General features: G+C 35.6%; 1 protein-coding gene and 2 non-coding genes across 3 annotated transcripts in view; all 3 read right to left on the bottom strand.

Annotated features, from left to right (window-relative positions):
* Positions 1 to 2,912: 2,912 nt before the first annotated feature.
* TRNAS-CGA (transfer RNA serine (anticodon CGA)) lies at positions 2,913 to 2,994 on the bottom strand. The gene has a single exon. It is a non-coding gene; the product is annotated as a tRNA-Ser (tRNA).
* A 6,663-nt stretch (positions 2,995 to 9,657) lies between these two features.
* Positions 9,658 to 9,739, bottom strand: TRNAS-CGA (transfer RNA serine (anticodon CGA)). Its single transcript has one exon. It is a non-coding gene; the product is annotated as a tRNA-Ser (tRNA).
* Positions 9,740 to 10,985: 1,246 nt separating this feature from the next.
* LOC141397730 (probable peptidoglycan muropeptide transporter SLC46) overlaps positions 10,986 to 26,100 on the bottom strand; it is a 51,036-nt gene continuing 35,921 nt past the window's right edge. Inside the window, exons 2-7 of the mRNA XM_073974381.1 lie at positions 18,259 to 18,536; positions 17,792 to 18,193; positions 17,462 to 17,730; positions 17,290 to 17,391; positions 11,823 to 12,201; positions 10,986 to 11,755 (exon numbers count right to left, since the gene is read on the bottom strand). Coding sequence (XP_073830482.1) covers positions 11,434 to 11,755; positions 11,823 to 12,201; positions 17,290 to 17,391; positions 17,462 to 17,730; positions 17,792 to 18,193; positions 18,259 to 18,527 — 1,743 coding nt within the window. The 5' untranslated portion in view covers positions 18,528 to 18,536 and the 3' untranslated portion in view covers positions 10,986 to 11,433. The remainder of the gene's footprint in view (positions 11,756 to 11,822; positions 12,202 to 17,289; positions 17,392 to 17,461; positions 17,731 to 17,791; positions 18,194 to 18,258; positions 18,537 to 26,100) is intronic.

Below are 26,100 nucleotides of genomic sequence, written 5' to 3'. Positions count from 1 at the left end.
TTTCTGTTCTGTCATGTGTTGACTATAAATCATGCCATGCTTTAATTACTCGTCCAAGTAGCATGAAATCACTTGATCATGTATATAGCAATATTGAAAATAGGCTATGTATAGATTCAGTTGAATGTCCAATGACGGATCACAACATAATATGGTGCGGATTGGAAAGCAAGGTTCGTAACGAACATAAAATACGAAGACGAATTAAACACCGCAGTTACAATAACATAGTTGCAACAATTCAGAATCACTTGTCAAATAACACTCATTCTGGAAATCCTTCGACTGATATGGATAATATTATTTCTTCTATTACGGAAATCACAAATAAAAACACAACTTATAGTGAAGTCAACATATTATCAAAATCGATGCTAACACCTTGGGAGAATGAAGAATTGCAGGCACTCAGAAGGTATAAGGAAAAAATATTGTTAAAAAGGAGGAAACGTGGAAAAAACACTCATACAGAATTCACATTGAAGCATATAAGCCGCATCACTAAAATAGCAAGCCGCATTAGTATGAACTCTTATTTTAGTTCCAATCTGGCAATATTTGACCAAAACCCAGGTAAATGTTTGGACTTTATAAATGAGTGTTTAGGACGAAAGGAGAAAAAGGTTATTCAATTAAGAAATGACGCCAAAGAAATCATTAATGATGACTTATTAAAGTCTAACTTGTTTAATGAATATTTTTTGAGTATCCCAAAGACCTTAAAAAATGATATTACATATAGAACAGGAGATAACATAAACAAATTAAATACACTTACTCAATCTGAGTTAAGATTTTCTGTTAATACTGTAGATAGATCAGATGTAATCGATGTGATAACAAACCTTGATACTGGCAAACGTCCTGGCCATGACGGAATCGTAGGCAAAGTTTTGATTGCAGTAAAAGACTCCATTAGTGAGCACCTGATGACAATTTTCAACAATATGTTAAATCTACCTGAGTATCCTGAAATTTTAAAAATAGCAAAAGTTGTACCGATACCCAAGTCGACTAATGCATGTAGTACGTGTGATTTTAGACCAATTTCTTTGTTGCCATTTTTTGATAAAGTGTTCGAGAAATTATTACACAAACAGCTCTCAGATTTTTTAGACCGAACTGGACAAATGTATCGGAAGCAGTTTGGGTTCAAAAAAGGAAGCGGCACACAGGAAGCTGTGGTAAATGTGGTCAACATAATATGCGAAGGTCTTGATGCAAATTTTGGTGGGGTAGGCGCAGCTTTGTATGACTTTTCAAAAGCTTTCGATTTAGTCGATCATCAAATATTGTTCTTGAAACTTTCATTCTATGGTATTCATGGTAAAGAATTAAAATTATTGAAGAGTTACCTAACAAACCGAAAGCAATTTGTTGAAATTAATGGTGTAAGAGGTGAAGTTGGTAGAGTGGAACATGGTGTACCACAGGGAAGTGTCCTGGGACCCTTGCTATTTACGTTATATTTAAATGACATATCGAATTTACCTCTTTATGGAAAATTGGTTATGTATGCAGATGACATTTCCCTTTTATATCCCTATAATCACAATGCTATATTAAAAGGACAAATGGAGCATGATGCTGAAGCTATTATTGAATATTGTAAAATAAATAAATTGGTAATAAACTCGGAAAAAAACAAAAATTATTCGGTTTCAACCACGCCGTCATCAAAGCGATACATCTTTCCATATAATGATTGGCGGAACACAGATTTTTGAGTGTCATTCGCTAAAATACTTAGGAATACATATGCAAAGTAACTTGGCTTGGAACGAACATATGGATTACTTAAAAAGTAAAGTCGCACCAGCAATTGGAATTCTTCATAAGTTTCAATATACATTCGATTTAAAAACATAGTTATTGTTATATACATCTTTAATACAAAGTCATTTCAGCTATTTGATTATGATTTTTGGCTATAAGAATAATACGAATTTGAAATCCCTGCAGAGGTTACAAAACAATGCACTAAAAACTGTATTTAATTTACCAAGATTATACCATACGTATGAGTTATATACTAATATTGCAAAAGATATCCTGCCGCTATATGGAATACACAAATTTCAGCTTCTAACATATATGTTCAAGGCTATTAAAAATTTGGGACCACATTCAGTGGAATTTGCTGTTAACCAAACTGCTATCGATACAAGAAGTAGTTCAAATTTAAAACTAAAGAGATGCCGATTGGAAATAACAGAGCAGCGAATAGAGTATCACGGATGTTTAGAATATAATAATATGCCTTCTCACTTAAAGACGTTGAATAGAGTATCTTCTTTTAAAAAGGAACTAAAATCATTTTTATTACAAAATGCCGATTTGCTTCTGATGTAAAACTAAATCTCCTTCATTATTATTTTTTTTTATTTTAAATATTTTGAAACACGTTCTTAAAAAAATGTTCTTATTTATGAATTCGTCCCAATAAAGCCTTGAAGGCGCTGGGACATCAAAATATAAATATTGTAAACTAATAACCACGAATAAATGAATTAATAAACATAAAAAAGGTCGAGGAAGTAAGGCATTGATATGTTCAAAAATAGTTTGGAAAATGAACGCAGCAAACACCGGAATATCGAAGCAACCACACGAATTCCGGATTAAATAAACTCAATCTTTAGAATTTCTGAAAAATATCGAAAATATTCATATTTTTCTTTTTCTTTCTTTTAGAGTTTTGCCCAAAATCTTTAAGAAAATATACATTTTCTTTCCGAACTCTGAAATAATACATTATATTAGTACACTCTGAGCTCGACTGTTTTTAGGTGGTTAGTGAGGTGATGATAAGTATGGTGGTTTGTTGTATGTGTTTCGCCAAATGGTTGCTCCAAGAAATTATAATGGGAAAAATGAAAATGCCAAACTTTTTAAATAATTGTGCATTATTACGCAGCCGGTAGGATTCGAACCTACGCTCCCAGAGGGAATCTGATTTCGAGTCAGACGCCTTAACCACTCGGCCACGACTGCTGTTTGAAAGAAATGGGAGAATACATTTGGGTGTGTAAACTTAAAGGAATTGAGAAATACAATGGGTAAAGTTAAGCAATTAAAAAGGCAATAAGTTCGGCAAGTTATACCTTCCAGGGAATCGTAAATCAATCTATAGCGGAGTTGGGGTGGAATTAACTTTCCAATATAAAATTACAAATGGAAAAAATCAAATAACAAATGGAATATTTTAAATAAAAAATAAAAAAAAATATAAACGAAATAATTAGAATTCTCAAATTACAAATTAAATAATCCGAAATTCAATTAAAATTCTCAAATTACAATTGAAATCTTTCGAATTACACCTAACTGATTGAAATAGGTGGGTAAAATTTTGTTCAAATGTATTGTAGGTCGGTAGAACTTTTGGTATTTAAAATGTGCTATATGGTTTTAATTTGGGATTTTGTTTTTTAGAGGATACAAAACAATATTTCAACCAAATATCGTTTATATGGGTCCATGTTTTGGTATGGCCCCCATACAGCGCAAGGCGTCTATTTTAGGTATTTCAAAGGTCTTGACCACATTTAACCACTGAATTGACTGGAATTTTGCATTTAGTCTTTGTGGAAATACAAAACTTTCCCTCAGTAATTTGGGCGTAAAGATTGTTGTTTGATATAGGCCCAATAGAGCGGTACCTCCCGATTTTCGATATTTTCAGAATTTCGCCCACATTCTACCGACATATCACAAATTTAGTATTTAGTCTTCGTTAGGGGTATAAAATATTCCGGCAGAGAATTATCAGTACAGAACCAAGTTTTTGGGAATTTCGGACACATTGTCCAACCGAAATGGTTAAAATTTTCAGCCACATCATCCAACCAAAATGGGTTAAATCTGGTTTCAATATAATTTAAGGTCGAGGGCACAGAAAGTTCGCCCGATTTGAGGTATTTGGTGCGACAAATAAGCAAATTCGATACATGGACAAATTCCGGACCCAATCTGCAGATCCGATATGACCCATCTTCGAAGTTAAACTAAATTTCGAAAAAATATTACGAAGGCCAAATTTTGGACCAAATCGGTTCATCCGTTCGAGAGTTATCGTGCGCACCAGACCGACAGGCAGACGGACGGACATCCATAGTGTCTGAAACGTATTTCGTCCAAACATACTTGGGGTCTAAAACCATTATTTCGAGGAGCACATTTCGCCCATATAAAAGTGTATGTATATACATACATACCCTCGTTAGCATAAATGCTGAGGGTATAAAAATTAAAACTACAGTCGAACTCATCTAAAACGACGTCACTATAACGAATTATTTATTCTCTTTAACGAATACAGATTTTCTATAAAAGCTATTTACAATAATAATATGCTCTGTTCCAGAAACTGCAAGAAGCTACTATTTTTTACTACGACAACATTTTTTCCTTTATAGTAAAAATTAGTATATTCTTGCAGTACTGGAACAGACCAATAGTTTTAATTATATTTTAGATAAATAAATCGAAACAAACCAAAAGCTTGATGACATTCGGATAACTTAAAACGAATACTTGTATTGTATAATTTTGTAACTATACAATATCTCCAGACAGCTGCGGGGAACATTTTTTAGAAAGTTAAAAAAAAGACAGAGACCCTTATTATTATACTCCCACGCTTTAGGTTATAGAGGGAATATACACTTTGATACGACCAAACATGTGTCTCATTGAAATAATGGCTTTAGGTCACAAGTATATTTGGACGAAATTCGCATGAGACAATTTCGATTCTATTTAGCCATGTCCGTCCCTATATCCGTCTGCCTGGCTGGTTGGCTTGCGCACACGAAAACTCTCGTACGGATCAACTGATTCGAACTAAATTTTGCACCTCGTAATATCTTTCCCCTCCTTTGCGTGATGTTTAAAAGCTCCTCCCAGATACTTTTGAGATTTTCAGCACGTTGTCCTTGAGGCTCCCTTCGGGTACCTACCACACCAAAAAAAATTTTTGGAGAGATATAAAACGATTACTTTGATACAGCGGTGGTTGGTAAAAGTTTAAATGCAATTATTAGAAAATTCATGAATTACCAAATGATATTATTTTATCTCTCCTGAATTTTATTTTTTAAGATACAAGGTCAAGTATACGTCAAATAGTATTATTTTAAAGTAAATATAATGCCATCAACCACAGGACGAAGAAGCATGAGATCAAAAAAAATATTTGTAATCATTGTAAATTGGAAATAAAAGAAGGAAAAGAGGATTTTATTGAGTGTGACAAGTGTTCTAAGAACTATCACGTAATTTGCACAAAACTTGATAAGAAACAATACCAACATCTTCTAAATGATGATGATGAAGAATATGTTTGTCATTTATGTAGTGAAAATGAATCTTCCATCCAAGAGCAATTGAAACTCATGAACGAGAAGTTTAACAAAATAGACCGTTTAGCAGATTCAGTCGATTTTATGACCTCTAAATTCGACGATCTAATGAAAAATGTAAACATAAATGCGAGAAGAATTGAAAAAGTGGAAAATGAAAACATAACACTTAAAAATGAAGTATCATCATTAAAACAAGAAATAAAAATGTTAAATGACCAACGAGTTAAAAACGATTGTGTTATCAATGGAGTTATAGCTGAAGAAAATAAAAGCGCCATAGAAACTGTCATTGAAATATCGAACAATGTTGGTGCTAAAATTAGCGCAGATCATATTGAAGACGCATATTTTGCAAAATCGAAAAATTTAAACAACAAAAACCAATCAGTTATTGTGAAGTTTACTTCAAAACTAGCAAAAGACCGTCTCATGGAAGCCAAGAAAAAATTAAAAGAAAATGTTGAAACACAAAATATATATATAAATGACTTTTTGTCTAAAGAATCTATGGAACTGTTTAATTATGCAAAATCACTTAAACCTGTGGGTTATATGTATATATACACACGTGGAAACAAAATCTTTGTGAAGAAAAATGCCATTAACAAGCCAAAATTAATCCGTAGAAAAGAAGACGTTGATGACATACTCATTGAAGCAACAACCAACAACAAACAATCCAGAAGATCAAAAAAGGTTGTACAACCGACAGAATCCGAAGATAGTGAGAAAGAAACTGAAGGTCAAGCTGATTATTTTTCCCCAGTAAATCATCGAAATTGAATACTATATTGCTTTTATTATAATTTAAACTTTTATAACAATATTTTTCAATGTCGAATAAAAACAATTATTTTGAAAATTTAGATTTATTCATTGAGAATTATGATCATAATAATCTTTAAAATTTTAACATAATGTCTGTAAACATCAGAAGCGTTTCGTCATTTAGTAAATTTAATAAATTTAAATCATTGGTAGCAATGTTGCCTAATCTACCGAATATTATAGCTATCCAAGAAACCTGGTTTCAACAAATGGTAACGCAATTATACAACATTCCCGGATATAACGCTATACATTGTTGTCGTAAAGACGGATATGGAGGTACATCTTTGTATATAAGAGATAATCTCACGTATACGTTAGAATTATGTGAAAGTACAGATTACGTTGAAGCTATTCGCATTTCTTTGGATGATGTTACAATTAGAGGATCGCCCCTTAAATTTACATCATTTTACCGCTCTCCCAAATGCAACATACATACATTTCTTGAGTTTTTAGAACATAGTTTGTGTGGACCTTGTCGCAGTGGATCGATAGTCGTTGGGGATGCAAATATTAATCAATTAGATTCTTGTAGCTCCTCTGACATTTTTTCTGTTCTGTCATGTGTTGACTATAAATCATGCCATGCTTTAATTACTCGTCCAAGTAGCATGAAATCACTTGATCATGTATATAGCAATATTGAAAATAGGCTATGTATAGATTCAGTTGAATGTCCAATGACGGATCACAACATAATATGGTGCGGATTGGAAAGCAAGGTTCGTAACGAACATAAAATACGAAGACGAATTAAACACCGCAGTTACAATAACATAGTTGCAACAATTCAGAATCACTTGTCAAATAACACTCATTCTGGAAATCCTTCGACTGATATGGATAATATTATTTCTTCTATTACGGAAATCACAAATAAAAACACAACTTATAGTGAAGTCAACATATTATCAAAATCGATGCTAACACCTTGGGAGAATGAAGAATTGCAGGCACTCAGAAGGTATAAGGAAAAAATATTGTTAAAAAGGAGGAAACGTGGAAAAAACACTCATACAGAATTCACATTGAAGCATATAAGCCGCATCACTAAAATAGCAAGCCGCATTAGTATGAACTCTTATTTTAGTTCCAATCTGGCAATATTTGACCAAAACCCACGTAAATGTTTGGACTTTATAAATGAGTGTTTAGGACGAAAGGAGAAAAAGGTTATTCAATTAAGAAATGACGCCAAAGAAATCATTAATGATGACTTATTAAAGTCTAACTTGTTTAATGAATATTTTTTGAGTATCCCAAAGACCTTAAAAAATGATATTACATATAGAACAGGAGATAACATAAACAAATTAAATACACTTACTCAATCTGAGTTAAGATTTTCTGTTAATACTGTAGATAGATCAGATGTAATCGATGTGATAACAAACCTTGATACTGGCAAACGTCCTGGCCATGACGGAATCGTAGGCAAAGTTTTGATTGCAGTAAAAGACTCCATTAGTGAGCACCTGATGACAATTTTCAACAATATGTTAAATCTACCTGAGTATCCTGAAATTTTAAAAATAGCAAAAGTTGTACCGATACCCAAGTCGACTAATGCATGTAGTACGTGTGATTTTAGACCAATTTCTTTGTTGCCATTTTTTGATAAAGTGTTCGAGAAATTATTACACAAACAGCTCTCAGATTTTTTAGACCGAACTGGACAAATGTATCGGAAGCAGTTTGGGTTCAAAAAAGGAAGCGGCACACAGGAAGCTGTGGTAAATGTGGTCAACATAATATGCGAAGGTCTTGATGCAAATTTTGGTGGGGTAGGCGCAGCTTTGTATGACTTTTCAAAAGCTTTCGATTTAGTCGATCATCAAATATTGTTCTTGAAACTTTCATTCTATGGTATTCATGGTAAAGAATTAAAATTATTGAAGAGTTACCTAACAAACCGAAAGCAATTTGTTGAAATTAATGGTGTAAGAGGTGAAGTTGGTAGAGTGGAACATGGTGTACCACAGGGAAGTGTCCTGGGACCCTTGCTATTTACGTTATATTTAAATGACATATCGAATTTACCTCTTTATGGAAAATTGGTTATGTATGCAGATGACATTTCCCTTTTATATCCCTATAATCACAATGCTATATTAAAAGGACAAATGGAGCATGATGCTGAAGCTATTATTGAATATTGTAAAATAAATAAATTGGTAATAAACTCGGAAAAAAACAAAAATTATTCGGTTTCAACCACGCCGTCATCAAAGCGATACATCTTTCCATATAATGATTGGCGGAACACAGATTTTTGAGTGTCATTCGCTAAAATACTTAGGAATACATATGCAAAGTAACTTGGCTTGGAACGAACATATGGATTACTTAAAAAGTAAAGTCGCACCAGCAATTGGAATTCTTCATAAGTTTCAATATACATTCGATTTAAAAACATAGTTATTGTTATATACATCTTTAATACAAAGTCATTTCAGCTATTTGATTATGATTTTTGGCTATAAGAATAATACGAATTTGAAATCCCTGCAGAGGTTACAAAACAATGCACTAAAAACTGTATTTAATTTACCAAGATTATACCATACGTATGAGTTATATACTAATATTGCAAAAGATATCCTGCCGCTATATGGAATACACAAATTTCAGCTTCTAACATATATGTTCAAGGCTATTAAAAATTTGGGACCACATTCAGTGGAATTTGCTGTTAACCAAACTGCTATCGATACAAGAAGTAGTTCAAATTTAAAACTAAAGAGATGCCGATTGGAAATAACAGAGCAGCGAATAGAGTATCACGGATGTTTAGAATATAATAATATGCCTTCTCACTTAAAGACGTTGAATAGAGTATCTTCTTTTAAAAAGGAACTAAAATCATTTTTATTACAAAATGCCGATTTGCTTCTGATGTAAAACTAAATCTCCTTCATTATTATTTTTTTTATTTTAAATATTTTGAAACACGTTCTTAAAAAAATGTTCTTATTTATGAATTCGTCCCAATAAAGCCTTGAAGGCGCTGGGACATCAAAATATAAATATTGTAAACTAATAACCACGAATAAATGAATTAATAAACATAAAAAAGGTCGAGGAAGTAAGGCATTGATATGTTCAAAAATAGTTTGGAAAATGAACGCAGCAAACACCGGAATATCGAAGCAACCACACGAATTCCGGATTAAATAAACTCAATCTTTAGAATTTCTGAAAAATATCGAAAATATTCATATTTTTCTTTTTCTTTCTTTTAGAGTTTTGCCCAAAATCTTTAAGAAAATATACATTTTCTTTCCGAACTCTGAAATAATACATTATATTAGTACACTCTGAGCTCGACTGTTTTTAGGTGGTTAGTGAGGTGATGATAAGTATGGTGGTTTGTTGTATGTGTTTCGCCAAATGGTTGCTCCAAGAAATTATAATGGGAAAAATGAAAATGCCAAACTTTTTAAATAATTGTGCATTATTACGCAGCCGGTAGGATTCGAACCTACGCTCCCAGAGGGAATCTGATTTCGAGTCAGACGCCTTAACCACTCGGCCACGACTGCTGTTTGAAAGAAATGGGAGAATACATTTGGGTGTGTAAACTTAAAGGAATTGAGAAATACAATGGGTAAAGTTAAGCAATTAAAAAGGCAATAAGTTCGGCAAGTTATACCTTCCAGGGAATCGTAAATCAATCTATAGCGGAGTTGGGGTGGAATTAACTTTCCAATATAAAATTACAAATGGAAAAAATCAAATAACAAATGGAATATTTTAAATAAAAAATAAAAAAAAATATAAACGAAATAATTAGAATTCTCAAATTACAAATTAAATAATCCGAAATTCAATTAAAATTCTCAAATTACAATTGAAATCTTTCGAATTACACCTAACTGATTGAAATAGGTGGGTAAAATTTTGTTCAAATGTATTGTAGGTCGGTAGAACTTTTGGTATTTAAAATGTGCTATATGGTTTTAATTTGGGATTTTGTTTTTTAGAGGATACAAAACAATATTTCAACCAAATATCGTTTATATGGGTCCATGTTTTGGTATGGCCCCCATACAGCGCAAGGCGTCTATTTTAGGTATTTCAAAGGTCTTGACCACATTTAACCACTGAATTGACTGGAATTTTGCATTTAGTCTTTGTGGAAATACAAAACTTTCCCTCAGTAATTTGGGCGTAAAGATTGTTGTTTGATATAGGCCCAATAGAGCGGTACCTCCCGATTTTCGATATTTTCAGAATTTCGCCCACATTCTACCGACATATCACAAATTTAGTATTTAGTCTTCGTTAGGGGTATAAAATATTCCGGCAGAGAATTATCAGTACAGAACCAAGTTTTTGGGAATTTCGGACACATTGTCCAACCGAAATGGTTAAAATTTTCAGCCACATCATCCAACCAAAATGGGTTAAATCTGGTTTCAATATAATTTAAGGTCGAGGGCACAGAAAGTTCGCCCGATTTGAGGTATTTGGTGCGACAAATAAGCAAATTCGATACAATTTTGATGCAATATGGGAAATTTATATTGAAATCGGTTCAGATTTGGATACAGCTCCTATATATATGTTCGCCCGATTTCATGTATTTGGTGCACCAAACACTCAAATGAACTGGTAAAATTTTTTCGTCGATTGCAGCCTTTAGAGAATTGTCTAGAAAATGCACCCTTGGCTCTGGTTAACGTTATCCGTTAAATGGAAAAATTTTTTGGGTCAGTCTAATGTACATCAGTCTCAAATAGATCGTGTCATGATCATTAACAGGATCTCAATTAAATGAAAAAATAGTTTTTAAAATTTTTATTCTTACAATTTATTTGCTTAGAACTAATATTTATTACGGTTGGTATGTAAAACAGATGAAAGTGCGATTTAATAAATTCTAACCTAAAAAGACGGCAACAGAAAACATTTAGGTTTTAACGAAATGATAGGTACAACAGAAGTGTAATACATATTTATTTTAAGATTATATTGTCAATTTAAAAAAGGAAGTCTGTTTTTAAGAGAGCCGGTGTTCTTATTCTCTATGGATTAAAATTATATTTTAATTTATAATTAAAAACATTAACAACATTCTGCATACAATCACATTATGTAATAAACAGCACAGCAATACCCCGAATAACTTTGTTAACAATACTTATATCACTCATGTTTTGAAATGGACTTCGTGGACTTGGTTCGTTTCTATATTCTAAAAAAAAAACTAAATATAAACTATGTACTAATGTGTTTATAAATGCGTATTATTTTCCGATTTGGCATCGGCGGCAGCACTTTCAACAACATCGGGCATGAATGCCTTATTATCCATGCCACCATTTTGACAGCTGCTTCCATCCACTCGACAACTATGATCACAGATATGTTCATGCAGAACGCTACTAACTATGCCATTCAAATGACCCTTGGCCTCGGAAGCCAAGGCTATGGCATCGATAGTACTTATATTGCCATTAGGATCCTTGCCAGTAGCTGCTGGTAGTTTACATGATTCAGCGGTATCCAAGGTTTTTTGTTTGCGGCTCTGTTGACGTTGGAAATTGTACATCCATCTAAAATTTAAAATAAAAGATTTATTTAGAGATTTCTTTTTAAAAATCAATTTCCATAAATACTCACAAAAATATTATCACAGCCAATATGGTAATGGCTCCACCAAGTATATAGAAAGCTCCGGGGAACACCTTAATTGTTGCCGCATACAACGTGCTGTACATGGGTGCATAAACCACCGGCATAAGGGCCTCAGCAACACCAAACAACGAATTCACCTTACCCAATTCATCTTTAGACACCAATTTAGTGGCCATGGAACGCATAGCAATGAACGAGGTCCCATTGAAAATTTCCACAATGGCACCCACGTACATATGCCACGGCAGGGTGGCAAAGGCATACACAAATCCGGATAGAATTTTCGATGTACTTGAAAGAACACCAATGAGGGCATCATCAAGTTTCAGCTTATGTGAGAGTATGCCAACACAGAACAGGACACCTGTAACGATGAGTGGATTTTTAGGATAATTTTTATAGGTTTAAAGGAATAAAAATTCCTTAGAGGAGATTTTTAAGAATATAAAACGTTAATATTTTAAATACAAGAACTGATCTCTGCTAAGTTGCAGATGGAGAAGGTAGTGGATATCGATCAACAGTTATGAGTAGCTTTTAAAGATGCTCCCGCGTGCACGCGTAGTATTGGCGACATTTCCTGAGTATTTCAGTCATATAAAACTTGTTACAAAGTGGTGTCCTAAGACATGACATTTAGCGATCCTTACGCGATATTTGTGGTAACATAACAAAAAAAGAATAATATTTATATGCAAGAATTAGAGATCTCCAAATGTCAGGGTGGCAGGCGATCACATACTCATCGGTATTCAAGGTGTGTTAAGCGTAGACCCCATTTTCGTCAAAAAGGAAATGTTGAACAAGAGGCGTGACAACGCATCAAGGACGTAAATTATGGGTGACGTCATCTTAATATCCCACGCTATAAACCTTCAAAATAAGTGACAGAGCACTGAAATGCTTAATATTTTGGACTTAGTGAGGATAGTGACCCTGATAACTAAGAGGACAATACTCCCCTATCAGACAAGGAAGCAGTGATATCGCAGAGAAGACTTATAATTTTTTTCCCGATTTCGGAACACAACCTATACTTCCAGGGAGAATACGACAGGCCCTGTGGCAGCGACAAGGTTAAAAACCATGCCGGAGCAAAAATTACAATGGTGTCAGGAACAGAGTGAACATGCAGATTGATGAGGTACCGAGAGCAGTGTGATGGCTGACAGTCTGATATATTTCTTCATTTAGAAACGCTATTGAATTCGTAACATACACTAACGTTCCATATACCATATAGCCTGAGGCAACAGTTCCGGACAGCGGCTACAAATGTTTGTATTGGCATCGTTTTACTCTGTTGAGAGCAGCATCTCCGGACTCGTTCATGTGAGGGACGAAAACAGGGATTATGTTGCTGCATGCTGCGAGAACACAGGCCCCAGAATACAAGTTCCCCCAAGGTGGAGTCTTATCCCAACTGCTTTTCAACCCACCCGAGAATGTGAATTTAATCTCCTACGCTGACGACTGCACAATCATGTCTACAGGCTGGAAAATCTCAGACTTAGAGTCAGACCTAAATGGTTACCTCCCTTCCCTTAAAGACTTCTTTGAAGGCAGAAACCTACAAGTATCTGCCCCTATGTCCGCAGCCACCATCCTCACATCGTGGACTAAAGAAGTTAATGCGCAACTAAACATACACATCCGCGGACAGACCATCCCGACGATCAATAACCCCAAAATCCTGCAAACACGCTGAAGTAGTAGCAGGGAACGTGGGCAAAAGAAATAAAATTCTCAAAGCGCTTGCCGGTAGTACCTGGGGCAAAGATAAAGAGACCATCTTAACCACTTACAAGGCCATAGGTCGCCCCCTCATGGACTACGCTGCCCCTATATGGTCACCTGGTCTAAGTGGCACACAATGGGGAAATCTTTAAAGGGTGCAAAACACCGCATTGCGTATCGCATCTGGATGCCACTCCAAGGCCCCTGAAAATCACCTTCACCGTGAAGCAAAATTTCTCCCGGTGCAAGCTCACTGTACCCTCTTCACAAGACAACATGCGATCAAATGCACTAAACGGGATCACCCAAACCACGCAAGCATCTCCAGACCTCCCAATGAAAGAGATGAACCAATCAGACTTGACTTCCGTAAGGAACTCCCAAACCTTCCGCAAATCGCCTCAGACCCAACAAACGAGGACATTCAAACAGCATTGAAACAGGCCCACACAAAAGTAGTAGAGGACCAAATATCATCCTACACAAGCAGTGTAGTGTTAGGTGGGCGACCCCCACCCATTCATGAAGATGAGGGGACACTACCTAGGGAGACCAGATCGATATTATCCCAACTTCCATCTGGTCTCTCTAGGTACCTCAACAGTTATCTCTCCGTCCTGAATCCTGAGATAACGGATACATTCCCTAAATGCGGCCAAGCACCGCACATCACTCGGCACCTCTTCGCGTCTCCTGCAAACCCGACAGACCTGACACCGGAGTCACTGTGGACCCATCCAGTCCTGGCGGCTCGCTTTCTAGGGCTGGATGTGGATGCCTAGATGCCAATCTAGTAATTTCAAATTTTCTTCTTTTCTTTCCACCGATACTACTTTCCCTGTAGGGGTTACAACAACAACTACAGCTTACAGCGTTGTGATGGTTACAGCGTACTGAGGAAGTATTGCACCAGAAGTGAAGGTGGGGGATTATCTAAGGTCACATAGCTTTACTCCAGGTCATAGACCCAACATTAGCACGCGTTTTGTAGGTAATGACTAGATGTGTATTAGCGCTGGCTCAGCATATTGATAGCTCTACGTTTTGCACGGTCAATGAGGACGGCCATACCAGAATTAGCGTTTCACAGTTCGCCAGATATAAGCATCGTGTCACCTGGTCTGACAAATGACGTCACCTGGCAACCCATCGTTTATCTTGGGTCCGATGACCCGACGTCATCAGCTCTGGACGTCAAAATTTCATAAATCATTGGAAAGCTGATTGGCGTAGTTTCAGAGAGTTCACTAATCAACGCCTCAGAGATCTGTCCAACCCTTCTGATGTTCGGGAAGCATAAAGAATGTACCGCTCGCTTTATAACTGCTGGTCGAATAACCGAAATGAGACCAAAATTCTGAACAGAAGCGACAGAACTAACAAATGAGCGTGATGAGTTTCGTCGTGCCAACCCCAGTGACCCCGGAGTCAGGGGGAAGTCAACAGTTTGGTGACGCTGGAAGTCAACAGGTTGTTCGGTGGTCATTGCGGAACAAGTGGTTAAATTATATGAAGAGTTGTAGAATTTGAGTCGGAATTAGTGAATTGTGGGCAACAGTTAAGTCACTCTCGAACCCTAGAAAGAGAAGATAGGACCTCAGTGACATTCAATCGACAATTTATCGAGCACCTAGATAGTGGAAGGGCGAAGATATGAGTACTACGTCGCATTAGACCTCTTCCTGCCAAGGATGAACCACCACAATTTACAATGCATGATGTTGCGAATGTCATCAGGAACGCGAAATCCTCCAAAGCGTTGGAAACTGATGGAATCTTCATGGTAATGCGGACTGAAACTGAAAGATCCGGGAGTTGAATATATTACGAAAGTTCTCAACCTGTCGCTAGCCACCCGTATCGTGCCCAAAGTCTAGAAAATAGGCTGGGTTGTCCCGCTATTGAAGCCAGTAGTGGAATTCTGTAACTCATTTTTCGAGTTACCGACAAAAATCGGTAAATTTATAACTTCGGTAATTAGCTACAATTTTCGGTAAGTTAACAACCAAATTAAAGTTGTCGCTATGTCCTACCGATATCAACAGTGTTGTCAACTTTTATTGATACTTTTTATTCATAATTTTGCGTTTCAATTTTAACGTTTTTAGTCGGTAACCCAAAAAATAAGTTACAGAATTCCACAACTGGTAAGGGTACCAGCAACGGTGAATCGTACATACCGTAGCTAGTATCAGAAATAGCTATCCAATTGACGATCATCAATATGGGTTCCCTAAGCAGCACATCAGTACAAGAGTGCTGCACGCCATCTGCACCAGAACAAGTCGTGTGATGGGAGAACACGGTTGCGAAAATAGTAACCTAATGGTAGAGAGCAAGTCGGGTCAGGGTTTTTTAAGTGTTTTTCAGGAATTATGGATTTGGCCCCGAACAAAAAATTGTACGGTTTTAACTAGGGCCGCATATTGCCAACATTTTGGAAAAAATTTCAAACGATCCGAGATGAGCTGCTAATCTGCAATTTTCCGAAATGTCCATATGGTCCATATTCAAACGTGATACATCACTAGATGAAATAATACGATGTGTAAAGTTTGGACTAATCAGAAACTCCATGCGAGAGTTATCTTTGCCATTTTAGTTGGTGCCGTCAAGTTTTCTTGGAGCGTTTAGGCCATCATCTCAGGAAGTATGAACTTGCCCCCGAAAAATTGGGACAATCTGCTGAAACACATTTCAAAACTATCTGAGAGGATTCGAACTTGTCCTCCCAAACTAGTTTGGAAGCAGTGGACCGATATGGTTCATATCTCGATCTATGCCTAAAAATAATATTGCCACACACAAAGTTATGACCAATTCGGTTTCTCCCTTCCAGAGTGATCGTGCGCACCATTTTTGAGAACATTTTTAAACTTTTGTGGGGGTACGGGTAGGAGTGGACTGATATGGCCCATCGAACTTAAACAAAATATAACGAATGCCAGCATTTGGACGTGATCTTTTCATTCGTTCAAGAGTTATCGTGCGCACCAGGCAGCTAGATAGACAGACGGACGGATATTGCACAATCGATTCCAAATTGTCTGAATCATATTTCGTCCAAACATAATTGGGGTCTAAACCCATTATTTCCATGAGACACATTTTTGTTTGTATCAAAGTGTATATACCCTCTTTAGCCTAAAGGCTGAGGCTATAAAAACGGCAACCCAAAGAAATATCTATTTGTGGCATCGTGCGAGTCAATGTTTTCAAATGTTATTATGAACGGCAATTCCCCGTGAATTTTTTTACTTTCTCCCTTAAGTTGCAACAGCGGAAAACCAAAACTCATGGGGAAATTTCATTCATGATAACCCCCAATGATTGTGGGTAGACTCACATAAACTTGTCACTAATGACGATGTAACATAGCAATTTGATATCACCTTTTATGGGGTCCCCTATTGAGACTAATAATGATATCAATGTCGCGAGGAACCGGGTGGGTACGCAGTCTGCTGTTGGAGTAATTAAGAGACTCTCGAAGAAAGCCACAAAATCCTTTTGCACCAAACAAGTCTTTAAAGGGATAAATCGTCGGTATCGAAGGGATCCATAGTTTAAGAGACTACCTATCTGTTCAGTCCCAATGACAGCTAAAAGCACCGGAGAGGCGGTGATGTTTAAGAGAAGATTCTTAGAAACATCTTTCGATACATATTTGACCGATTTTTAGCGAATATTGGGGGCATAGTCTTAAAAAGCTTACCTACTAAGCCGGTAACAACAGCAAAAGTATTGAAGACACTGAAATCAACTTCATTCCAATTGAAGCGATAGCGAGTAAACAGGTACATGACATTCATTTCACCTAAAGAGCGGCAAACAAAAAAATCGAAATTAACGGAGGAAGCAAAATACGGCACCACTCAACAACTCACCATAAATGGGACCAATGACAACCATCACCACAATCATGAGTAAAATAACACGGGCCCGCCGTTTATTTTCACCCTTCTTAAAGGCTACACGGAATGTCTCCACCACATGCTCCTTATCAAAGAAATCGGCCAAGAGATTTCTGGGTTTATGTTTATCTTCTGGTTGTATGCAACGTGGGCGGGGTTCAGGCAAAAAGAAGAAACCATAGACCAAAGAGACAACATATAAACTAGCCGAGATCGAGAAGACACCATAGAAGCCAATTTTTCTGGAAGAAAAAAGGAAATTATTATTGATCTTTTTATTTCATTAAAATTTTTATGACTTACTTCAACAACACCCCACTCAGGGCCGTTCCAATGGGCACACCCACCGAGAAGCACACATTCAATATACCAATTCTCAGCGTACGTTCCTCTTCCGTGGTAATATCAGCAATATAACTGAACACACCCATTAGCATGACAAACCAACCTCCACTCAGCGAGGGAAATATGGCCTCTGTCAAGCCGGCCACTTCCATTGGTGTATCCTTAAAGTAAACACACAATATCAGACCCACTGTACCCAAAAACTCGCCCACAATTGGTATAAGAATACAGGGTTTCCGACGATGATGACGATCACTCCATGAACCCCAAAATAAAATCAGTAAACACGGGAACAGGGATTGTATCACAGTTTTCCAGGCCACCATGTGAGCAACCATTTTTTGAATGGTTTCTTCTTCCCTGTAGCGATGATGGGGAATTTTGTTAGATTTGAACGAAATGATGGATCTTAAGTCTTTACTTACATGGTATAATTAGCTGTTTCTCTCCTTGTCAGTGCATCGCAGACATCATCGCCATAGTTCATGTTGACTCGACACGCCTTCTCCAAATTCAAATTTTGTGTTGCCAAATTCGATAAAACACTTGGCATAATGTAGGCTGCCACAATGGGTTCCACCGTTATGTGTTTGATGACTTTTTGCATTTTTTCTCGCCATGTTAGCGGGGGTTTTGTCGTCTCAGTTGTACAGATCTGGTCCTGAGCCTTTGACGGCTCATGTGTGGCGACCATTTTTTAAAACTATAAAAGAGTAAACAACGGAAGGAAATTAATACAGCAATTAAAAAAGTACAAAAATAACGAAGTTGATGGAACTGAAAAATTCTTTGGACTTCAGAGGATTTTGCATGGGCAAACGGTCCTTTAAATGAATTTTAACGCCAACTTGACATAACCCACAATGGTCATGGTCTCTAGATCATGAAGATCCCTCCTGACATGTCACCGGGGATGGGAGGTCGTTCTTTGCACCTGAGTAAGTACTGCAACAAGAGCATGACATTGTGTTGCTGTACTGGAAGAATCTTCATCTCCTCATGTATATCGTCCACCGAAGACATGAGGAGGCAACCTGTTGTAGTTCTCAGGCCGGCTTTCCGACAGGTTTGAATATTGCTCAATCGCTTTGCAGACTTATCTATGGTTTTATATGTGGTGAACAAGGTTTCTTTGTCTGCACTCCAAGTGCTACTGGCTCGTCGCAGATAGCTGTTGCATGCACGCACGATGTGAACATGATGTCGAATTTCGCCCCTAAAATCTTGGGGTAGTTAGTAGTCGGAAGCCTGCCCCTATCGACCATGATATTTAGCTCAGTGCTCACCCGCGTAGTCCACGTGGTGAACTTAGTGGCCATAGATTTACCGGAGCATATTTGCATATTCCTTACGTGGTGGTAAGATCAGTCAAATAGAAGTTCAGAAAAGTATTGGCCAACAGAAGCTACTTTGGCTTAGGTAAGCAGTTTAAAAACAAAGCTACAACTTGTCAAACAAAAATAACACTTTACAAACACTATGGGAGTTTGAGAGAAAAATCATGTCATATGTATACAGAAGATCTCTCAGAGCCTCTTTTGTGATCGACCAAATAAATACCTTTTAAAGGTCTCCTGTAGACATATCTGTTCTATGAAAAGGAAACCTTTTAGAGATCTTTTATGCACTGAAAACGTTTTTTTTTTTTTTGTATCAAGGACCTCTAAGAGTTTTTTAATGGACAAAGGACCTTCTAGACCTTCTAGAGGACTTCATTGTACAAAATAGCTTGTTAAGGTCTCTGGACAGAAGAGGTCTTCGAGAACAGAAAACCTTTCTATGGTCACCTATAGACAGAATACCTTTTATGTTTTGAATGCCTATTAGAGATGCTCTATGGACAGTATAGGTCTTCTAGGATGACAAATTTTCAGATGTATTCTAGTGTTAGACCAATTTCTAAAGTCTTCTTTGGACAGAACAAATTTGGAAGATCTTCTTCCAGGAGAGAGACATATTATACCTATTGGAGATTCTCTATGAAAATAAGAATGTTCTCAATGATATGAAGAGCCTTTTAGAGATCAGCTATTAGTTGAAGATTTTTTTAAAGGTCTTCAGATAACAGAAGGATGGGAAGTCATAGATGCAAATTTAGAACAAATTCTATCGTTACCGATTTTGTTTCATCTTTTTAATGGGAACTCACTCTAACTAAGCAATTCCAATTAAGTAAATTAATCATTCATATATATTTTTTGTTTTTAAAAAATAACAATTTTTAAATAATGTTAGCTTTGAATGTATTTTGACTTGCTTAAGTCAACCACACAAAAGTGCTATTTCATTGTATTGCTGCCTTCGCAACATTGTTTCAGCTATTAGATTTGTGAACAGTTGGAGGCGATAGAAATATTCCCAGAAAGAATTTAGTTACAGATAAATTACCATAATATAATAATTGTATTTAATAAAGGTATCAATACTTTGTTGCCTATTGATTGCATCTCAAATTATATCAGTTGAACGAACAGGTGTTAAACTGTATTTGTCTATCATAACAGAAAAAAATAAAGTCAATACAGATATGAATCTCTCTCATTTTTTTTTTTGAGACAAAATCTGGTTTAATGCTTCGATGTTTACTATCTACAACTTTATTCGCCTTATATCTAAATGATTTGCATGATGCGCCACCATCAAGGCTTATACATAGATTTTTTTATTTTTATTTATTTAATGCAACTATGTAGTTACATTTAACTAACAAGCAATTTAAAACAAATTTAAACAATACATAATATGTTTTTTTATGTGTTTGTATATAAAATTTACATCATAAATATTCTGGTTACATAGAACTTCTAACTAGGTCCAATGGCTTCCTTCTCTTAAGTCTTCGGTCCGAACCAATCTGATCAGCTAAGGTTGATGCTTCTGTGTTAGCATGGCCTCTTAATCGGATGTTATGTTTTATTGCTATATTTTCTATTTCTTCTTTTATAGTTTTTATCCCAAGATCCCGATGTAAATCTTGTGTACGGACACACCATGGTGCGTTTACAATGCATCTTAGCACTTTATTTTGAAATCGTTGGATCATATTTTTATGTTTTTCACTTGTGCACCCCCATAATTGAGCGCCATACGTCCATATCGGTTTCAAAGATTGATTATACATATATCATTATTTTGTTTGCCGTTGAAGGTTTGGATTTCCTGCCTATTAGCCAATTTAGTTTTTTCCATTTGAGTTGTAATTCCGTTAATTTTATTTTAACATGCTCACTCCAACGAAGCTTTCCATCGAGTGTCATTCCGAATTTTCATGAGGAATTTGAACGTGGTCAATAAATATTGGGCTGTTTGTGGTAGATTTGTTAGTTAAGTCCACGTGTATTGATTTGGAACTATTCAAATTGATACGCCATATTTTAGTCCATTCTACTAAAGAATTAACAGCACTTTGCAATTTCTGTTTGGCTTCATATTCTGTTCTGCCTACTGATAAGATTGTCGTATCGTCAGCAAATGTGGCCATAGTCGTTTGTGCATATTCCGGAACATCATTTGTATATAAGTCCCGGTCCACACTAACGTGAATTTCATTAAAAAATTTCATGAAATTAGGCGTTCTTAAATCGAATTCCCCACTACAGCAATTTTATGATTTTACTCTACTATGGAAGTCGATCTAGAGACGCATAATTTCGTGCAATTTTTTCAATGAAATCACTCTAGTGTGGAACGGGACTAAGAGATATAACATTTGGCCTAAGATACTTCCTTGTGGGACTCCTGCTTGAATTTCCTGTAGTTGAGAATACTCATTTTCGTATTTGACGCGGAACAAGCAATTTTTTAGATACGACTTTAGTAGTTTGCAATAATTTCTAGGCAACAATGATTCATGTTTTTTTCAGTAGACTTTCGTGGCATACTTTATCGAACGCTTGTGACCCGTCCAAAATTACGGCTGAGCAGACATGTTTTTCCTCTAGGGCTTTTTCAATAATATTAGTTATCCGAGCACTTGATCAATTGTGGAATGAGAATGGCTAGGTAGTATATTGTTGCTATCGATTAGGGGTTTAAGGCGAGCCAGAAGTAGTTTTTCATATAGCTTGGACAGTGTCTTAACTTCATGTGGTGTTACTTGTTGAATGGCGACATCATTGACATAATTTACATTTATATCGTGGGAAATATTTTAGCAAGATGGGTGGAGAATAATTCGGTTTTTTGAATATTGGATTTAGCCCAAGTGCCATCTGACATATGTAATGGAGAGACTAGTGATGTTGGTCTTCTTAGGTTTTTCATCGATTTCCATAGAGAATAATCCGTCGTTTTATCATTCATATATACATAGATGACATGAATATCAGAATATTAATGTATGCGGATGACATCGTAATCCTTGCAGATGATCCACTTGTACTACAAAATATGATAAATATTTTAGAGGTATATGTGACAAATTGGGTATGGAAGTCAACAAAGCTAAATCTGAGATAATGATTTTCAGAAAAGGAGGCAGAATATCAACAAGCAACAAATGGATATATAAAGGAGAAACCCTTCGAATAGTAAATGAGTATAAATATCTCGGAAAAATATTAACTCCCAAACTGTTCTTCACAAAACTCTTAATGATCAAAAATCAATCTGATAAATCTTGTCTTAATGTCACGTGGAAAATTTTGATCGGAAAGCCTAACATTTCTTTGAGCGCAAAGTGGAAAATGTTCTTGGCAGTATGTCGTTCCATACAGAGTTATGGTGCCCAAGTATGGAGTAGCAACTACTTTGAAGATGTAGGTATTTTATCAAACGTATGTATATTAAGGCTGCCAGATAATACTCCTAATTGCATATTAACCATAGAGACCGGATACGAACCTGGTTATATGTATATTTTTTGAATACCACCCCTGCAGGGAATAAAATTAGTTTAAAAGTAGTTTATAACTAGTTTAGAAATGACCACAAGTGGTTATTTTTGATTATTTTTCATTACGCCAACTAAATATTTAACATGGGGATTAGATAGGGAGTGGACAATTGTCCTTCTCTGCATTACTTTTAACTAGTTATACACCAACTATTTTTAACTAATTTATATCGAACTATTTTTTTACTTTTTATAGTCAGTTTAAAAATGATTTTTTGTTTGTCTTAAAGAGAGTGAAAAACATTTCTTATTTATATTTTATTTATTTTTGATTTCTTTTATTTTTCTCTTTTGCTTTTGTCTTTGACTTTTTATTTTGACACCAGTTGTTTCCACTATGACTCCTTGTTGTTCCACCTTTGGTATGTCGAGTCTATCAAAACTAGCTTGTATAATTGTATGTTGCATTTATATCGAAATAATTACGAAAGTGTATGTGAGAATTATGTGCGTCGAAAACACACTATTGAACATTCAACGTGTTCAACTGGTTGATCTCTACATGACTTTTCAACTAATTTATAGTTGGTTGTAGAATAATTGCATTGTAACTGACTATTTTCAAACTGGTTGATAACTAGTTGAAAAGTAATGCAGAGTTAGTAAGTTGTCCATTTTTTAGTTTTCAATCTGGTTGATCATAGATGACTTTTCAACCAATTTGTAGTTAGTGGTAGGTGGTTAGACAGAAGTTAAGACCAAGAAAGAAATTACATACATTTTTTATACCCTCCACCATAGTATGGAGGGTATATTAAGTTAGTTTTTTTGTTTGTAACATATAGAACTAATCATTTGCGACCATATAAAGTATATATATATATATATTCTTGATCAGTATAAAATTCTAAGACGATCTAGCTATGTCCGTCTGCCCGTCCGTTGTAATCACTATAGCTTTCGCAATAATTGAGCTAGAGCGCTATATTTTTGCACCCGAGTGTCTTTTTTTCCATAGGCAGGTCAAGTTCGAAGATGGGCTATATCGGACCTCTTTTTGGTATAGCCCTCATATAACGGTTCCTCCCGATTTTCGGTATTTTGAAGATTTTAGCTACAATTTTTGACCAAACTACCTGTAATTTGACAGTTGAGGTTCCTAGTAATCACAAAACATCTCCACCTTAAACTGTCAACATAGGTCCATGTTTTGGTGTAGCCCCCATATAACGGTACCTCCAGATTTTTGGTATTTTGAGGATTTTAGCTAAAAATTTTCACCGAACTACCTGTAATTTGACAGTTGTAGTTCCTAGTGATAACAAAATACCACATTCAAAAACTGTGAACAGAGGTCTACGTTTTGGAATAGCCCCCATATAACGTTATTTCGAGGATTGTAGCTATATTTTGCGACCGAACTACCTGTAATTTGCCGTTTGTCAATATTTTGAAGATTTTAGCTACAAATTTCGACCGAACTATTTGTAAGTCGACAGCATAGGTCCATGTTTTTGTATAGGATATTGGAAAACGACAAGAATGGAATAGGCGTACTGTACCCTATATCAACAACATAAGGAATATTTTTACTACACGAGTTTGTTCACCTTGAAAGAGAAGACTTCTCTCATATTTTATATTTAGCGCAATCGCCGAGTGCAAACGGTATTTCAAACGACAACAATTTTCCGTAAATTGACTGACATATGGTAAAAACCAAAAATGTTTTACAATCGATGAATCCTAGTTTCACCCTTTCAGAATTCGCGAAGTGTTAACATATTCTATATAGTATGACTGAAATTCTTTAAAATAAAGTGTTTTAGGAAGGATCTCATGCTGTCGGCCATTAAAATTAATTTACGTGGAAGCTGTGTTAGCATCAATGTAGAAAAATGGGTTGAAGCCAACAAGTTTTTGTATGTTCCCTTCCGATTTTTGGTTTAACCATACATTTTATAGACCTATACCAAAGAAAGAGTGACAGAATACTCCATGGGCAATATGATACTAGTGCATGATTTTTCGATATATCCCCTGAATCCACATAAAATTGATGCTGACAGTTTGAAGCCGGAATTTCGCGGTTTTTTAATTTTTTAATAATCCGGACGCGCAACAAGATAATATTCAAAACTCGTAATAGGATTATAGAACTCGTGATTTTACTTCGTTTAATGTATATCTCATGAGTGTGCTCCTTACAGTATCCTAGTAATTTGAGTCTAAAGGTCATAATTTGATGCGTGAATTTTCTTAAGAAACCTATTTTTTGCGGTTAAAATTTAGAAGTGTCATTAAATTTCCTTTGAACCCCGCGTGGATTTCGATCTAATCAATCCACTAAAATTGAATCCTTTATAAATTACGGAGATACTATGGGTCTTTTACGCAAAATAGAATATGGAGGCACATCCGCGTTTCTTGAAGAATCTATTTGAAATAGGTATATATTGACGTATTTTTGATGAGCGCTAATGAAACCCGATGCGCATGAACATCGTATGCACATTGCGCAACTTTTACTCACTTTAAGGTTTTTGGCATTGTGTGATGCACACGTTGACCGCAGAGTGAGATATCTAAATATGCATAGATATTGAAAGAGATTCATTCCCTGTATCCAAAATGGGATGCGCTCTCGCGATGGTAAACCATATTTCTTGATGAAGTTTTAGCAGTATAAATTAATTATTGTATGGGATTTTAGCGAAAAAGAAAATATTTGGAAGAATATTTTAACAATAAGTTTTTTCTCTTTTGTTATTGCTATAATATGAAATTTATAAGGCCAATGTTTATAATTTTGGTTTCATATTCTTTAAGCGTTGTCTAGATTCTGTACGTATTTTTAATTTATTTTTTAGAAGTTTATACGGACTCTGAGGTAGTATAATTTAGATTTGTTCCCAGATTAGTTTATTTTTTTATTTTCCGATCAATTAAAAACAAATTTTAGAAATTATGGTGCATGTACGGATGGATGTGAAATGCTGCTATGCATATATATGCATACATTTTCTCAATACAACAAATAATAAATTTTGAAATATTTTTTCTTTATAAGAGAATAAAAACCGCTATAAATTTCGCGCATCGGCCAATTTTGTGAACGCGAACAGATTTGAAACCAGAATTGTTCCCTTACCTCTATACCAAAAATCGAAGATGTGCACGCATTTTTTTTAATTTTTTCAAATGGAATTTTAAAGGAAATTTGGTTTTTACCATATATATATTTTTTGTTTAAAAAAATTTTAAATCATGTTGGTTTTGGATGTATTTTGACGAGGTTAAGTCAACCACATAAAAGTGCTACTTCATTGTATTGCTGCCTTCGCAACATTGTTTCAGCTATTAGATTTGTGAACAGTTGGAGGCGATAGAAATATTCGCAGAAAGCACTTAGTTACAGATAAATTACCATAAT

This window comes from Musca autumnalis, unplaced genomic scaffold (assembly GCF_047663935.1).
Source record: "Musca autumnalis isolate F117 unplaced genomic scaffold, ASM4766393v1 scaffold_3, whole genome shotgun sequence".
Taxonomy (NCBI): domain Eukaryota; kingdom Metazoa; phylum Arthropoda; class Insecta; order Diptera; family Muscidae; genus Musca; species Musca autumnalis.
The sequence above is the reverse complement of the archived record's forward strand: the minus strand, read 5'-3'. Positions and strand labels throughout refer to the sequence as shown.